Below are 18,238 nucleotides of genomic sequence, written 5' to 3' on the forward strand. Positions count from 1 at the left end.
CAGGATCTCTGCTGCTGGAGTCAGAAACTCTGCAACCAGGAGAGAGTGAAAGGAAGAAGGCTGTGCAGCTCAGAGGAGAGCCAGGCCAGGTGGTCTCCAGAGGTCTTATGTTTCAGCGCTGCTTTGCTGCCTGCAGGACGGAGCAGCGGATCATTAAAAGAAGAAGAAGCGGAGGTTTATGAGACGTTAAATCGCTCCTCGGTGTTGATCTGACGACATGCAGCTCATGTTAGGAACACCTGGCAGATGAAGAAGGTCACCTGCTGATCTGAGAGGCTGCAGCAGGTTATTAAGCTAAAAGAGTCCGAGGCAGAGGGCGAGGAACGCTGAGTCATCGCTTCAGGCCAGCTGAGAGATAAACTCAGATAAACTCAGATAAACTCTGGGTGCAGCACCTGCCGCCTTTCACAGGTGAACCCCACCGGTGTCTCAGGCCCCAACACTAAAACGAGCCTCCGCTGGTGTTTCTCTGCCCTTTCTCTGCCCTTTCTCTGCCTCCCCTGCAGCAGCAGAGGCCTCTCAGTCCTTACAGGAACAGAGATCCCGTGTGCACGCAGAACAGATCCATGTTGGGATGTTCTCTGTGACTGAGAGCGTCTTTTATGTTGGAGTTTAAGCTCCGGGAGTCAACCTGTCAAACTCAGACACTCGCCTCCTCCCTGGATGATGAATCTGAGGTCGTCTCATTAAAACAGACAAAAAAAAACCTTCAGCCAAAGACTGCAAAACAAATCCAGGTTAGTGATGATATAAGATGTTATAAACCTGTAATCAGTCTTTGCTTTAGAGCGGATCTGAATCACAGATGAGCTGGAGAACATGTCGTTTATCACAGTTTATTCTCACTTCAGCAGTTTCCTTCTGCAGGGAGCTCTGCTCCTCAGGAGGCCGGAGCAGACGAGTCCGAGGAACAGATGTGGAGAACAGATGTGGAGAACAGGTGTGGAGAACAGATGTGGAGAACAGGTGTGGAGAACAGATGTGGAGAACAGATGTGGAGAACAGGTGTGGAGAACAGGTGTGGAGAACAGATGTGGAGAACAGGTGTGGAGAACAGATGTGGAGAACAGATGTGGATAACAGATGTGGAGAACAGATGTGGTGTGGAGAACAGATGTGGATAACAGATGTGGAGAGCAGGTGTGGAGAACAGATGTGGAGAACAGGTGTGGAGAACAGATGTGGAGAACAGATGTGGATAACAGATGTGGAGAACAGATGTGGAGAACAGATGTGGAGAACAGATGTGGAGAGCAGGTGTGGAGAACAGGTGTGGATAACAGATGTGGAGAACAGGTGTGGATAACAGATGTGGAGAACAGATGTGGATAACAGATGTGGAGAACAGATGTGGAGAACAGGTGTGGAGAACAGGTGTGGAGAACAGATGTGGAGAACAGATGTGGAGAACAGATGTGGAGAACAGGTGTGGAGAACAGGTGTGGAGAACAGATGTGGAGAACAGGTGTGGATAACAGATGTGGAGAACAGATGTGGAGAACAGGTGTGGATAACAGATGTGGAGAACAGGTGTGGAGAACATATGTGGATAACAGATGTGGAGAACAGGTGTGGAGAACAGGTGTGGTGAACAGGTGTGGATAACAGATGTGGAGAACAGATGTGGAGAACAGATGTGGAGAGCAGGTGTGGAGAACAGGTGTGGATAACAGATGTGGAGAGCAGGTGTGGAGAACAGGTGTGGATAACAGGTGTGGTGAACAGGTGTAGAGAACAGATGTGGAGAACAGGTGTGGAGAACAGATGTGGAGAACAGGTGTGGATAACAGGTGTGGATAACAGATGTGGAGAACAGATGTGGAGAACAGGTGTGGATAACAGATGTGGAGAACAGGTGTGGAGAACAGATGTGGAGAACAGGTGTGGTGAACAGGTGTAGAGAACAGATGTGGAGAACAGGTGTGGAGAACAGGTGTGGATAACAGATGTGGAGAGCAGGTGTGGAGAACAGGTGTGGATAACAGGTGTGGTGAACAGGTGTAGAGAACAGATGTGGAGAACAGGTGTGGATAACAGATGTGGATAACAGATGTGGAGAACAGGTGTGGAGAACAGGTGTGGAGAACAGGTGTGGATAACAGATGTGGAGAACAGATGTGGATAACAGATGTGGAGAACAGATGTGGAGAACAGATGTGGAGAACAGGTGTGGAGAACAGATGTGGAGAACAGATGTGGAGAACAGGTGTGGAGAACAGGTGTAGAGAACAGGTGTGGATAACAGATGTGGATAACAGATGTGGAGAACAGGTGTGGAGAACAGGTGTGGATAACAGATGTGGAGAACAGGTGTGGAGAACAGGTGTGGAGAACAGGTGTGGATAACAGATGTGGAGAACAGGTGTGGAGAACAGATGTGGAGAACAGGTGTGATTCCAGAGGTTTGTTTCAGATGCATTCCTGGGAGTTCTGCTCAGATTTATCTCGTTCCGTCCCCTCAGACGTTGGGCGGCCCGTTCACCCGCTGACTAAGACTCACAGTATTTCCACAGACTCTCTGATCCCTGATGTTCATCTAACAAAAACATCTGCTTTCACACTTCTGTGGAAGCGGAAGAAAAGCAGCTTCTGGCGACGCAAACAGTCTCTGTTATGATGCGTTGGTTTGCGAGGCGTAAGGACACGAATGCAGACTTCAAAAAACAAGACTAGATTTATTTTCACAAAAAAACAGAACAAGGTTTACATAAGGCGCGGCTGAGCCGGATGACAAGAACTAAACTGTGAAAACAAAACAAAGAACATGGCTTGGAAAAAACAAAAGGCGTGGCATGAAGGGTGAATGTTGAAGGCGCAAGGATGTCACAATGACTGAGAGAAAGCAGGGAACCTAAGTACTGTGGGGACTGATGAGTGAATGAGTGCAGGTGACGTGAGTAAAACTAATGACCTGAACATGGGAAGTGAGGGAAAAGCAAATGGCAAAACTTAACTAAACATGAGCTAGAAAACTAAAGACTAAACACCAAAGCATGAGAAACTAAAACATGATAAAACACAAAACTAAAAACTAAAAACATGGCGCCAAACCCCATGTTCCTGACAGTTTCCAACCATCAAGCCCCAAGCAAATAACACCATTCATCCCAAAACGGTCGATAAATTCCACCGCAGACTCGTTCTTCAGACGGGATCCAGAGGATTTCAGAGGATGTAAATGAGAAAGTTTAGCTGTTCCAGCAGATGGAAACACACCCGAGAGATCGAGATGACCTTCACTAAAGTCTCAGACATTAATTCACCAGGAAATTGTTTTCAAATAAAAACCTATTTTTGGGTTTTTGGCTCCTGTTGCTGTTGTGGAATGAATCATCATCTGAACCCTTCACATGCACAGCTGTGCACGTGGATTTGTTGTCATGCTGCAGGTTAACGTTTCAGGACCTCGTTAGATGCTGTCAACACGACTGGAGCAACTCTACAACCACTAAGCTCTTTACTGTATCGATCAAACGACCAGGATCACCTGTCTGTCCAACTGTGTTATCTGTGGTGGGTTTCATGAGCCGCATTCAGTTCTAAGAACGGTCCTCCTGGAATCCCGTTCTGATATCTGTCCTTCCCCAGGGGAACTGTTTCAGTCTGCACATGAGTCGGACCTGATAGGGACTGATGCGGCGCAGCCGTCTGCGACAGCGACGTGTTACTTTAGCGCCACATTCAGCAACAAAACAGAACAAAACAAAACCCGGTAAAAGTAAGGAGAGAAGAAGAAAACAGCACCAAGAAGCTAACATGGAGAGCGGGGAGGCCACCGTGTTCATGGTCTGCATGACGGTGATATTAATCATGGACGATCACATCGGGCTGGAAGAGCTCACAGAGAGTCAGGAGACGAAGGATGGAGTGCAGGCCGTACTTCTTGGTTTCATGAAGGAAGGAGAGCAGAGCGCCGCAGACAAAGGAGACCACGTGGAGGTTTCACTTATTAAACACGCCAAGGGACTCATGCTTTTAGTTTTATGTTTTATGGTTTAGGTTACGTTTTGATTTTCATTTTAATTAGTTCATTCCCCTCACCTGTCCAGTTTCACCAGCTGCACCTTGTCACCAATCACTCACTCCCTATTTAGTTTCCAGTCTCCCCTCTCAGTGTGTCGGATCTTTGTTTGCTTACCTTGCCTTCCCTTCGTTTCACACCTTACTTCATTGTTTGCCATGATACCTGTACTGTCCATGATATTCGTCGTTACCCAAGCTAAGTATTTATTTATTTAAGTCCTTTTGTTTGTTTCGTACAGTTAGTCTTTTGAATCCGTCTCAGCCGCGCTTTTTGTTTGTACTTTGTTTTTCTTGTAAATAAACCCAGTTTTGCTTTTGAAGTCCATATCCGTGTCCTACCTTCCCCACACCCCCGTGACTCTTATTAAAAACACCAAGGTTGTGTCTGTGTCGAATGCGGGAAAAAACGGCTAGTAGCCACATTCCCACTGTAGGAACCTTCTGCAGTTCCTAGAACCTTTTCAGGAACGGGGCCATTTTTTCCCTCATTCGCACATACAGGAACTAGGAACCACGGCCCTCGGGAACTCGGGACCACGGCCCTCGGGAACTAGGGACCACGGCCCTCGGGAACTAAGGACCACGGCCCTCGGGAACTAGGGACCCCGGCCCTCGAGAACTCGGGACCACGGCCCCTTGTCATGTTGTCAGGCTGAAATGTTTCCTCATACGACACGGACACAACCGGCGCGTGTTTAATAAGGTCCCGACTCATGTGGGAATGCAAACTGAAGTTCCCCTGGAGAAGGGCAGCTATTAGAACAGGATTCCAGGAGGACCGTTCTTAGAACCGCGTTCTTAGAACCGCGTTCTTAGAACCGCGTTCCTAGAACTGCTCTGTCCAAATGCGGCTATAGAAATGGGAACCAATGAGGTGTCTGTTGGGTCTGTTGGCTCAGAGTCGGAACACTTCAGCCCTAAACCTCCCAGTGAAGCTTCAAAGCAGCTTCCTGTTCATGTTCTCTTGTGTCTAACTTCTGTTCAGGGTCCTCTGAGTGTTGGGAGGATGTTGCCAAAGGGCCGTGATGAAAATCACAGGAAAGCTTTTCACAGAACAAAGCTGTCGGGAATTAAAACAAACCGACTCTGATGTGGTCTTTGAAACGAATGCAGCAGCTTCCAACCGGGTCGGTGGTTTGATGTGTGAAAGCTGCAGGACGGCCGCCATGCAGGGGTCACGCAGGGGTCATGCAGGGGTCATGCAGGGGTCATGCAGGGGCCATGCAGGGGCCATGCAGGGGTCATGCAGGGGTCATGCAGGGGCCATGCAGAGGTTCATCACGACAGACGGACGTAACACACGAACACACACATGCCAACAGCGAGGCTCACTGCAGTCGTCGCTGTCATCGCTGTTGATCTCCACCGACGTGTCCATGCTGCTGTTCTGGGACAGGGAGCCGCCCCCGCCCCACCGGCCGTGGGCCCGCAGGGGGGACAGCAGGTGGGCCCCGCCCGTCGCCGACGCCACCGGGGGGCTCAGGGCCACCGGGGAGGAGGCGGGCTTCGGGGACAGGGGGGGGTTCGGGGAGCTGGGGGTGGGGGAGGTGGGGGACAGGCGGGGGAAGTAGGCGGAGATCTGTCGGATGGGTCTGATGGGGCCGGGGCAAACGTCAATGGCCATGTGTTCCTGGATGGAGATGCTGAGCTTCTTTCCTCTCCGCACCGTCATAGAGTCTGAAAGACACAAACACAGGTGGGCTGCAGCTTTCTGTCCAATCACAGGAGCTCCAGCAGCAGGTAGAACAGAGCCGAGGACTCTCACTGCGCCTGTATGCAGAGCGTTTACCCACAATGCATTTGGCTCCTGCCCGAGCCGAAATCAGCCGGCCTGAAGCTGATTTCCCTTAAGCTCTAAACTCTGTAAACTTTAGCAACATTTGAAACATTTTCAGGAGAGAAAGTAGTCGTTTAGATCCCCAACGTGTTGAAAACCTGACAACATACCGGCTGTTTACAATTTTGTTCCCACGATTTCGGCGCTACTAAAGCTAGCCGCAGTGAGCAACGCACTTCCGGTTATTTTCACAAAATAAAATACCCGTTGCCTTTTATCATAGGGAAAGCCATTACCATACAATTGGTGCTTTTGTTTTGAAAACAGGAAGTGAACCTACCCTCGTTGTAGCTAGCTTGAAACTGCCGTTTTGACAGGAAATGACGATCGGCGACGTCACGTTACGTTGCATCTTGGGTAGTTTGAGTATGAGTAGTAACCTCATGATGCATACCCAACATTTAGGAGAATCTAGTATGCATCCAGCAAGTTAGTAGGAGAAGTAGGCGGTTTCGAACCCAGCCTTGGTCTCCCGGTTTGTTCATGCTCATTGCCAGATCTTCACTCGTCACTATCGCAGCCAAGTTAAGTACCTTTCTAGTATTCCGAGCCATAGTCATGTTTTGTTTTGGTCACAGTTTAGTTTTTGGTATCTGGATCAGCCGCTCAGCTTTTTGTTAAAACCTTGTTTTTGAAAATAAACAAAGTTTTGTTTCTGAAGAATCTCGCACCCACCTAACCTGACACAATCCAACCTGATAGGAAACCAAAGGAGTCATTTAGCACAACACCTGTTCAGAAAACATGTAGAAATGTGATATTTCCAGCTGATCCATCCTCTGCTGGTATATTTCACACAAACACAGTGCATTAAAACTGTTGTGAGAGCAGGAATCATATTTCAGCTGATATCCATCACTGTTGATGAGGAAGCATTGTTTGCTAGCATCTGCAGCTAGCTTACAGCTAACCTGCTAAACTGTTTCCCTCTGGGATCAACAGAGGAACTATCTGTTTGTATATGTAGAGCTGGAGGGTTGTTGCTCTGACTGGAGACTGTAAAATCTTATTTTTTTTTTTTTTTAAATGGCCTAATATGTCAGCCTATGAGTCAGGTTTCTGCCTGTTTGTCAGCTGGTTTATATTTTATTTACTTATTTATCCGTAACAGCGGCTCAGCTTCCCTTTCAGGATTAATTATGTATGACTGAACTGAAAAGAATTAAATGATTTTTTTGCTTGTCAGTGTCAGCTCAAAGGCCTCTAAGTTCTTCAGCTTCACAAACTAGCGCTGAACTATTGATTTAACAACCTTATTCAACTATTAATAAATAAAACAATGAAGATGCAGAGCAGCAGACTGAGCTTAATCGTGTGAAATGTACAAATAAAACTGCACTGAAAACATCCACAGATACTGTTTGAGCCGGACTCCGGCTCCTCTGAGCACTCCGACTCATCCTGACTAATCTGTGACTCATCATCATCCTCAGCAGGGATCGGGCTGCTCAGACGCTGCAGAAGTTTTGGATAAATAAGTGTTTTACTGTACGAGCAGGTTGTTCTGAGAGGCTTTAACATCTTGTTTCATCTTCACTCTCTAAATGACATTTGTAGAAAATACTGTGACTCGTCCTGTTGCCCTCTCTTGGCAACATGTTGCCGATCCATTAGTAATTACCAGACCCCACTCCACTGCTCTCCGGTAACCAGTCCTGGGATTGTTTATCCACTCCAACGCTTCACACGTTGGGCAGCTTCGACCCTCCATCACCTTTAGTTTTTTTTCTCCACAGCTTTTCAGCCGGTACTCACATCGTTGAGCTGTTGTTTTTCTCCTCAATAGGCTTTTTATCTCAGGGCCAAGGGGTGAATTAAAACAGACTGTGAAGCTGGAGGCAGATTAGATGCTTTAATGGTGCATATTTCCACATCGGGTTTTATTTCCTGGTGGAAAAGCAGCAGCAGTTTGCTGATAACTCCTGCTGCTGCTCCTGCAAACAGGCTTCTGATCACCTGAGTCTGACAGATCATACGAGTTAAACTGGACGGCTATGACTGCCTCACACACAGATCATTATTTTTACACCACCGGCAGCAGCACAACGGTGGTGGAGCTCTCTGAAGCAGAAGCTGGCTGCCCACCATGTTTAATCACTGTAAACAAAGTGGAAAAAGATGCTGTGCACAGGAGCTTTTCCTTTGGATGTGGGAGCATCGAACTGAGCTTTCCGAAGCCCAAGTAATGCCTGGAATAAGACTACAAATCATGTTGAGTTCAAGAGGAGACGTCTAGGATGCAGAGCAGGAACAAACTGAGAGAAATGAGGAGAAAGTTTAAAACATTTCTACTCTTGATCATCACAGGAAATCTGAAATCACCGGCTGATGTGGACAAGCTAACACCCTTGACGACGACACATCGTCAGGAAGGCGGTTTTATTTGTTTCACCAAGACTTGGCAGCAGGAACAAGTCTAACACCTTTCTATTAAGCTTTAAAGGTAACATTTTGTGTAAAACTCCTTCTTCCTGTTCCTGGGAGCATATATCGGGGCGTCTGAGGTGTAAAACTCCTTCTTCCTGTTCCTGGGAGCATATATCAGGGCGTCTGAGGTGTAAAACTCCTTCTTCCTGTTCCTGGGAGCATATATCAGGGCGTCTGAGGTGTAAAACTCCTTCTTCCTGTTCCTGGGAGCATATATCAGGGCGTCTGAGGTGTAAAACTCCTTCTTCCTGTTCCTGGGAGCATATATCAGGGCGTCTGAAGTGTAAAACTCCTTTTTCCTGTTCCTGGGAGCATATATCAGGGCGTCTGAGGTGTAAAACTCCTTCTTCCTGTTCCTGGGAGCATATATCAGGGCGTCTGAGGTGTAAAACTCCTTCTTCCTGTTCCTGGGAGCATATATCAGGGCGTCTGAGGTGTAAAACTCCTTCTTCCTGTTCCTGGGAGCATATATCAGGGCGTCTGAGGTGTAAAACTCCTTCTTCCTGTTCCTGGGAGCATATATCAGGGCGTCTGAAGTGTAAAACTCCTTCTTCCTGTTCCTGGGAGCATATATCAGGGCGTCTGAAGTGTAAAACTCCTTCTTCCTGTTCCTGGGAGCATATATAAGGGCATCTCAAGTCACCAGCAGATGTAAAACTCCCCAAAAACACAACCCTGGTATTTATTTAGTTCCCTTTTGTTTGAAAGTTCCTCATCTAACGAGCCGTTCTGATTTTCATTTCTAAAGTACGTCACTCCTTAAGTTGACTCCGCCTCTTCTGATAAGCCCCGCCCACTGTTCAGAGCAGGAAAATGGAAGTACATGAGAAATAATTCCTCCTGGTTTATTTATTGATTTATTTTCTCCTTTAGCAGCAGCTTACGCTAACAGCTTAGCTAATGAAGGTGACGTTATTGTTCCTGTCCATGTTGTCTGCTGAGAGAGTTCACCTGAGTTACCTGCTGACGCTGTGTGTGACATCATCAGCTGAGCTGTTGCTAAGCAACAGAAACAACAGCCCAACCCGCTGATGATTTATATTCTGTTTTATCTATCACAATAATTTACTCTGCAGAAACGTAACTTTGCTTCAGGGATTAATAAAGCATTCATGAATTGAACTGAAATCATTTGAGCAGCACAGCGTCCAAAGCTGAGTAGAAAATCTCAAGAAGATGCAAAGACAGACACGATATGTCCAGAATTACTTCATTTAGTTACTTATATACTCACATAGAGAGAAGAAGGACAGAAAGATGATTATAATGCTTATAAAGCAGCTTGTGTTTAATCTACATTCTTCAGTGATTTCACATACAGTAACTCAGCAGCTTATTGAATTAAACCGATAGGAACTGATGGAGGCTGTAGTTCATTAGATTGTGGGCGGATGTTAAAGGAGACGGGAGAGGAATTTTGAAGAAGTTGAAAGGGAAGGAACTGAATGAGCTGTCAGACTGAAGACGAATGAGCTGCAGGACATCTACTGTTTGCATATGAAGATCATTCCTTCGGTGCCTAAATGTTCATCAGTGTTCGTAACAATGTTTAAGATTAATAACCCGAGCCCACACCTGTACCAGAGGTTGTTTCAGCTTCAGCAGCAGCAATAATTGAGGGTTTTGAGGCTCGTGGAACACATTGTGCTGAATATCTCATCAACATGCAGTCCTTAATGTGAAAACAATGGGATCTGAGTAATGATCTGTTCACAATGTCATTACATTATCACTGAACCTTTGGTGTGAGCGTTTACAGGAAATTATCTCACAACATCGGTGCTTTCTGTGGTATCGTTCTGTTAAAAGTGAGAAAAACTGTCATTCTCACAGGAAATCTCAAGGCTTTCAGCTGATCTTTGCCTTTTAGATGAAAGTTTTCACATTTTAAACAAAGTGCCAAAGAGGTGATAAAGAGCTGCCGATGGGAAAGGTGTCGCTGGCGTTGGGTTTAATTGAACCATCAGAGGATAAAACACTGAGCCACGCACTGAGGCCCCATCCACACGTAGCCGGGTATCTGCTAAAACGAATATATTTTTCTACGTTTGGACCTGTCATCCACATGAAAACGCATAAAAACGCATCGTGAACAAATGTTTTTTTAAAAACTCCGGGCAAAGTGAAGATTTTTGAAAACTCCGTTTATGCAGCTGCGTGTAGACAGAGATAACCGGAGTTTTGCGTTTTCGAACGTCACAATATGCGCCAAAACAACAACAAATCTGCTTTAAAGTCTAAAGTGCGACCTTTGTTTACTGAAGAAGCATGGATGCCTTGAGAACTGTGGTGGTTATTATTGCAGGCGCTGTTTACTGCCTTGATTTTACACGCCCAAGTCGTACTCCCAGAGGAATGGCGGGACAATTTCGCATGTCCCGGTCCTCACTGCTGTCGCTGTCGGAATTATTACGTCCTCATATCGAGGGGCAGTCCACTGTCATACGATCACCTGTCCGTGTGCTCAAAAAAGTGGCGTGCACACTTTATTATTTAGCTGACGAGGGCAGATTACGCAAAACAGCAAATGCATTTGGGTTGTCAAGACAGGTGAAAACGCAGATGTTCGGTTATGTGTGGAAGGTGTTTTTTTTCGAAAATGAGGTAATGTGGATACAAATTATTTTATAAACGGAGGGGGGGAAACATTCGGTTTTAAAAATACCCGGCTACGTGTGTACATAGCCTGTAAGGCAGGCTGAGATTTCAGGAGCTTCATGACTGGTTGCATCAGATTTTTCTGCTTGGCAACGAAAGGTGAAATCTTTCTGAAACTTTCTGAGCTAGCAGTTAATGAACTTTAAAAAGCCAAAACTTGAGAAGTCCTCAAAGGGTGGCATATATCAGGGCGTCTGTAGTGTAAAACTCCTTCTTCCTGTTCCTGGGAGCATATATCAGGGCGTCTGAGGTGTAAAACTCCTTCTTCCTGTTCCTGGGAGCATATATCAGGGCGTCTGAGGTGTAAAACTCCTTCTTCCTGTTCCTGGGAGCATATATCAGAGCGTCTGAGGTGTAAAACTCCTTCTTCCTGTTCCTGGGAGCATATATCAGGGCGTCTGAGGTGTACAACTCCTTCTTCCTGTTCCTTGGAGCATATATCAGGGCGTCTGAGGTGTAAAACTCCTTCTTCCTGTTCCTGGGAGCATATATCAGGGCGTGTGAGGTGTAAAACTCCTTCTTCCTGTTCCTGGGAGCATATATCAGGGCGTCTGAGGTGTAAAACTCCTTCCTGTTCCTGGGAGCATATATCAGGGCGTCTGAGGTGTAAAACTCCTTCTTCCTGTTCCTGGGAGCATATATCAGGGCGTCTGAGGTGTAAAACTCCTTCTTCCTGTTCCTGGGAGCATATATCAGGGCGTCTGAGGTGTAAAACTCCTTCTTCCTGTTCCTGGGAGCATATATCAGGGCGTCTGAGGTGTAAAACTCCTTCTTCCTGTTCCTGGGAGCATATATCAGGGCGTCTGAGGTGTTAAACTCCTTCTTCCTGTTCCTGGGAGCATATATCAGGGCGTCTGAGGTGTAAAACTCCTTCTTCCTGTTCCTGGGAGCATATATCAGGGCGTCTGAGGTGTAAAACTCCTTCTTCCTGTTCCTGGGAGCATATATCAGGGCGTCTGAGGTGTAAAACTCCTCCTTCCTGTTCCTGGGAGCATATATCAGGGCGTCTGAGGTGTAAAACTCCTTCTTCCTGTTCCTGGGAGCATATATCAGAGCGTCTGAGGTGTAAAACTCCTTCTTCCTGTTCCTGGGAGCATATATCAGGGCGTCTGAGGTGTACAACTCCTTCTTCCTGTTCCTTGGAGCATATATCAGGGCGTCTGAGGTGTACAACTCCTTCTTCCTGTTCCTGGGAGCATATATCAGGGCGTGTGAGGTGTAAAACTCCTTCTTCCTGTTCCTGGGAGCATATATCAGGGCGTCTGAGGTGTAAAACTCCTTCTTCCTGTTCCTGGGAGCATATATCAGGGCGTCTGAGGTGTAAAACTCCTTCCTGTTCCTGGGAGCATATATCAGGGCGTCTGAGGTGTAAAACTCCTTCTTCCTGTTCCTGGGAGCATATATCAGGGCGTCTGAGGTGTAAAACTCCTTCTTCCTGTTCCTGGGAGCATATATCAGGGCGTCTGAGGTGTAAAACTCCTTCTTCCTGTTCCTGGGAGCATATATCAGGGCGTCTGAGGTGTAAAACTCCTTCTTCCTGTTCCTGGGAGCATATATCAGGGCGTCTGAGGTGTTAAACTCCTTCTTCCTGTTCCTGGGAGCATATATCAGGGCGTCTGAGGTGTAAAACTCCTTCTTCCTGTTCCTGGGAGCATATATCAGGGCGTCTGAGGTGTAAAACTCCTTCTTCCTGTTCCTGGGAGCATATATCAGGGCGTCTGAGGTGTAAAACTCCTCCTTCCTGTTCCTGGGAGCATATATCAGGGCGTCTGAGGTGTAAAACTCCTCCTTCCTGTTCCTGGGAGCATATATCAGGGCGTCTGAGGTGTAAAACTCCTCCTTCCTGTTCCTGGGAGCATATATCAGGGCGTCTGAGGTGTAAAACTCCTCCTTCCTGTTCCTGGGAGCATATATCAGGGCGTCTGAGGTGTAAAACTCCTTCTTCCTGTTCCTGGGAGTATATATCAGGGCGTCTGAGGTGTAAAACTCCTTCTTCCTGTTCCTGGGAGCATATATCAGGGCGTCTGAGGTGTAAAACTCCTTCTTCCTCTTCCTGGGAGCATATATCAGGGCGTCTGAGGTGTAAAACTCCTTCTTCCTGTTCCTGGGAGCATATATCAGGGCGTCTGAGGTGTAAAACTCCTTCTTCCTGTTCCTGGGAGCATATATCAGGGCATCTGAGGTGTAAAACTCCTTCTTCCTGTTCCTGGGAGCATATATCAGGGCGTCTGAGGTGTAAAACTCCTTCTTCCTGTTCCTGGGAGCATATATCAGGGCGTCTGAAGTGTAATGACTTGGTTGTATCAGATTTTTCTGCTTGGCAACGAAAGGTGAAATCGTTCTGAAACTTTCTGGGCTTGCAGTTAATAAACTTTAACAGCCAAACCTTGAGAAGTCCTCAAAGGGTTGGGTGTTAAAGTTTGTTGTTTACCTTATCTGACACGCATTTCTGTCCCAGGATGAAATGTGAGGTGAGTTTAATTTAGTTTGCATCCAGATAAGACATCAGAATGAGTTTGGTAGGAATCAATCACGACATCAGTCACCAGAAATTGGATTTTCCAGCTGAAAAGTTTCCCTTTTTATAAAAGATAATAGAAGTAATAAATTGCTGAAGGTCTCGAAACTTAATTTCATGTTATAAAAAAACTGATCCCCAAGAGAAAAAGGCTTGAAAATATTAGAACCTATCATTCTCTTGTTTGCTTTTGTCGTCCTCCTCTGTCTTTTACCCCTTTCGCTGTGCGATCTGCATAATTACACTGTAATTATACATCTTTCCCCAACATGTTTTGTGTGAAACCACTTTCCTGCATAGCTGAGCAAGGATATGTTTCCCAGCTGCATCAGCAACCTTCCCTGTCATTAAATCTGAAGCGTTTCATTTAGCAGAAGATACAAGACAACACTGTGGCATTTAAACAAACCAAAGACACCGAGTAGTAGGAAAACCGGATTAACACGAGTATCAGTAGCGGCTCGTGGTCTGGAAAATAGGCGGGGCAGATGATCTGCGTTATCAAAATGCAAGCTTTTATGGAGCATACGCAATAGGCCAATAGTCTATGCAACCATACGCGGGGGGGGATGTGCGCACTCGTATAAGAGTCTGCCATACAACAAACACAAAAGCCCCGTGAAAATGAGCGAAGAGAAAGTTTGTGAAAGGAATTAATACTGCCTACGTTTCAATTTTTAATAGCCAATTTTGTTCCCAAATCTAGTCTTTCAAATGAGTTCTCCAAAAGAAACTCAACGCTATTGAGTACAGGTTCGATGCTAGCAGCCATGGTTAAAACTTCACCAGCGGATTGCTGCTTTCACTCACTGTAGCCTACTATCAGACTGACTCGCTCCTGAGGTTGTGCAGAGTAATACAGCAGTAGGCGGGACAGTGTGTAGCAAAGATTCTCGGAGGAGATCCTTACAACGTTTTTAGCTAGTCTTGGGGAAACCTAAGCTAGCAGACAAGTAACCTACTGTACATGTACGAAGCTGTCAACACATTGTTTACTGTCTCAACATTGCTTTGCTCATCAAGCTAAGATAACTTCGTTCACAATCACTTAAACTTTGTAAGATAGCAACTATAAAGTAAAATCTTTGCCTACCACAAACGTGAATCCGGATTAAACAGCCAATATCCTTCATCAAATCCGACATAGTTATCCGTTTTATCCAACATGTTTGTAGGGGAATTTGGCGGCACTGAAGTTCCCACTGGCTAGATGGGCGGAGTAATATATTTCTTAAACCCTTTGAGTCCTTTCCATGTCCAGGGCAGATCATACACCTGCCCCAATAGCATCTATACAGGCGCGCTAAATGTTACATTATATTATGCTACATAGGGGCCTACAGTGATTCTGATTGGTAGAATGTGCTCGAGAGTTGTAAGAAGGGGCGGCGGGGCCGGGCTTAGCTGAGGGCAGCCAGGCATCTGCCCTGGCCAGTGGCCATAGATCTAACGTTAAGCAGCCACACTGGAGGTAGGCTATATTTCAGCGAAAATAAAAACAGATTCCACTCGCAAAGTCCTTCACAAGCCACAATATGGTGTAATACGATTCCCACTGTGATTGAAGTTGAAATAAATATTGTATCTATAATTTCGGAAAGGTTGGGGGTGTGGCAGGTGGGTGTGGCGGGGCTCTGCCCATCCTGCCCAAATACAGTGCCCGCGGCTGACGAGTATAAACCTAAAGTTTTTATCTAGGGCTGGGCGAGTTAACTCGTTATTATCGCGTCAACTCGCAAATATTTTAACGCCGATAAATATTTTATCGCACATTAACGCAGGTTTTATTATTTATTTAAAAAATTTTAAAATTTAAAAAATAAAAAAAATAATAATTTGGCAGAGAGAGGGGGAACAACATGCAACACAGGGCCGTCCGATGAAGGACACGAACCGGGACCAGCTGCAGTGAAGACTATAGCCTCTGTACATGGGGCGCCTGCTCAACCCACTACGCCACAGACCACCCCTGTTTTATTATTATTTTATTCTGTAAAAGTCTGTTGTTCACAGGCTTTTATTTTGTAAAAGTCTGTTGCTCACAGGCTTTTATTTTGTAAAAGGCTGTTGCTCACAGGCTTTTATTTTGTTAAAGTCTGTTGCTCACAGGCTTTTATTTTGTAAAAGTCTGTTGCTCACAGGCTTTTATTTTGTAAAAGGCTGTTGCTCACAGGCTTTTATTTTGTAAAAGTCTGTTGCTCACAGGCTTTTATTTTGTAAAAGGCTGTTGCTCACAGGCTTTTATTTTGTTAAAGTCTGTTGCTCACAGGCTTTTATTTTGTAAAAGTCTGTTGCTCACAGGCTTTTATTTTGTAAAAGTCTGTTGCTCACAGGCTTTTATTCTGTAAAAGGCTGTTGCTCACAGGCTTTTATTTTGTAAAAGTCTGTTGCTCACAGGCTTTTATTCTGTAAAAGTCTGTTGCTCACAGGCTTTTATTTTGTAAAAGTCTGTTGCTCACAGGCTTTTATTTTGTAAAAGTCTGTTGCTCACAGGCTTTTATTTTGTAAAAGTCTGTTGCTCACAGGCTTTTATTCTGTAAAAGTCTGTTGCTCACAGGCTTTTATTCTGTAAAAGTCTGTTGCTCACAGGCTTTTATTTTGTAAAAGTCTGCTGCTGTGGAACAGGAAAAGAAAGTAATCGGCGGATCCACCAAACATGGAGAAGGGTACGGAACTTTTACTCGGCCATTTTCATGTTAAAGTTCTTCCAGACGGCGGAGTCGACAGAACCAAAGTCATCTGTAAACTCTGCCAAGTTGAATTGTCTTCTCAGCGTAGTAGTTCCAGTCTAAAATATCACTTAAAGGCAAAACACACAACTGATAGCAGCAAGTCATTCAAGGAAACAGACAGTGGAGCGAGGCTTCTACATAAAAACTACAGAAAGATGCTGATGTTAAAAGTGTGTTTGCACAACAAATGTTATGGCACTTTCATTCATATGGCAGCACATTTAAAATAAAGCTAAATGCTAAAAGCTATACGCTACTTTTGGATTCATTTTTGGATTCTGCGTACAAATGCGATTAATCATGATTAATCAGGGAAATCATGTGATTAATTAGATTAAACATTTTAATCGTTGCCCAGCCCTGGTATAAACCTAAAGTTTTTACCAGTCGTCTTGAAATATGGGGAAACAAACTTGAGCTGCATTCAAAAAGACGTGAAAAAGTCTAAACACCTGCAGCTACAGACTCTCTCTGTGACCATGAGAATAAAACTCAGACTTCATCATCGGTGAAGCTGCTGATCCTCACTGACATGTTAATGCTGCTGGTGGAGAGATAAAAGGTTAGCTCCGTCGCCTTGGAGGACCCACAGACTAAAGATAACCCTGATCCGGTCATACTGAGTCCAACATAGATCTGAGGATTATTCTGTCACAGTGTCGGTGGTGGTGAGTGGTGATGGAGGAACCCCTGACCCAGGAAGCAGCAGATCATTACTGAGGTTTTTATTAAAAGAAACTAAAAGCACGGCTGAGCTGGGAAACCAAATACTGAAACAACAAGGAGCCGGATATCAGAGATTCTCAACGATGAAGATACAGCAAGGATTTAACAAGGACTGAGCTTAGATACAGGTGATTTCAGCTGTGACCGAACGGCAACAGGCAGCGGTGGAGCAGTGATTTTAAATGTGGGGGTGTTACATGAGCGCCACATCAAGCCCATAGGCACGACGCTGAAGTTGGCATCCGATTCGCGAATTAAATGGATGGGCATAAAGGGCCATTTCACTGCATTTTTTGCATTTTGATCGCCCTAAACTCGTCCTGTATGGAAACTACATTAGTTACACTGCTCAAATCTGGATGGAATTATTCTAAAGAAGCTATAGATTCATTAAAACCTTGTTTGGGATTTGTGAAACCTTTTTCTGATTTGTAAAAATGCAGAACTTTACTGCTTTTTTTTGCATTTTGATCGCCCTAAACTAGGTCCTGTATGGAAACTACAATAGTTACACTGCTCAAATCTGGATAGAATTATTCTAAAGAGGGTACAGAGTCTTTAAAACACATTTTATGATTTGTTAAAACTTTATTTGGTCATTTAAAATTCAAAAAGGTGAAATCATCTTGCTGTAAAAGTGGGGGTGTCGAAACACCCCCATCCCCCACGGGTGCGACGCCCATGGCAACAGGTGAATGTGGAAATGTGTCAGACATCGAGATCAAAGTGTCCGATGTCGAGACCTTTTTGAGGGTCCAAAAGGTACATATATATATATTTCTACATGCTGGGGTACAATAGACACAGTATAAGGATACAAAATTGCCACCAGAGGTACAAGATTGGTCTCTGTAAGGTACAAACCACAAGGGTACAAAACTATACCTTCCCAGGGTACTGCCCCAGTGACGAGCCATCGTACCCCTAAAGGTACAATTCTGTACTTTATTTTCTGAGAGTGTACCTGTGCACCTACAGGCCTCAGACAGAGATGAGTTTTTATCACAGTGGTGTTGCATCCCACAGCTGTAGGAGGAACCCAGGAGTTCCCTAATGATGCTCAAACATCTCCACTTATTCTCTCTGAAACGCTTCTGCAGCTCCTCAGAGTCGTTACGGGAAAACACTGCCGCACTGACTCTGGTACCGGAAATTAAGTGAAACGCACTCATCATTGTCAACACCAGGTCTAACACGATATATAGGCCTGAATCAGCCTCAGCGGCCAGCAGCAGGTAGCTGTCAGCGGGTGTTTAATGAGGAGAGTCTGGGCAGGAAGGGGTAGAAAACAGAAAGAAAAGGTGTGTCACACTGTCA

General features: G+C 45.4%; 2 protein-coding genes across 2 annotated transcripts in view; one reads left to right on the top strand and one right to left on the bottom strand.

Annotated features, from left to right (window-relative positions):
• LOC142370785 (NLR family CARD domain-containing protein 3-like) overlaps window positions 1-18,238 on the top strand; it is a 390,613-nt gene that overhangs the window by 90,093 nt on the left and 282,282 nt on the right. The window lies entirely within an intron of this gene.
• Window positions 1-18,238, bottom strand: part of doc2a (double C2-like domains, alpha) — a 103,309-nt gene that overhangs the window by 58,984 nt on the left and 26,087 nt on the right. The window contains exon 2 of the mRNA XM_075453280.1: window positions 5,356-5,700. Within this exon, the coding sequence (XP_075309395.1) occupies window positions 5,356-5,695 (340 nt within the window). The 5' untranslated portion in view covers window positions 5,696-5,700. The remainder of the gene's footprint in view (window positions 1-5,355; window positions 5,701-18,238) is intronic.

This window comes from Odontesthes bonariensis, chromosome 21 (assembly GCF_027942865.1).
Source record: "Odontesthes bonariensis isolate fOdoBon6 chromosome 21, fOdoBon6.hap1, whole genome shotgun sequence".
NCBI lineage: Eukaryota > Metazoa > Chordata > Actinopteri > Atheriniformes > Atherinopsidae > Odontesthes > Odontesthes bonariensis.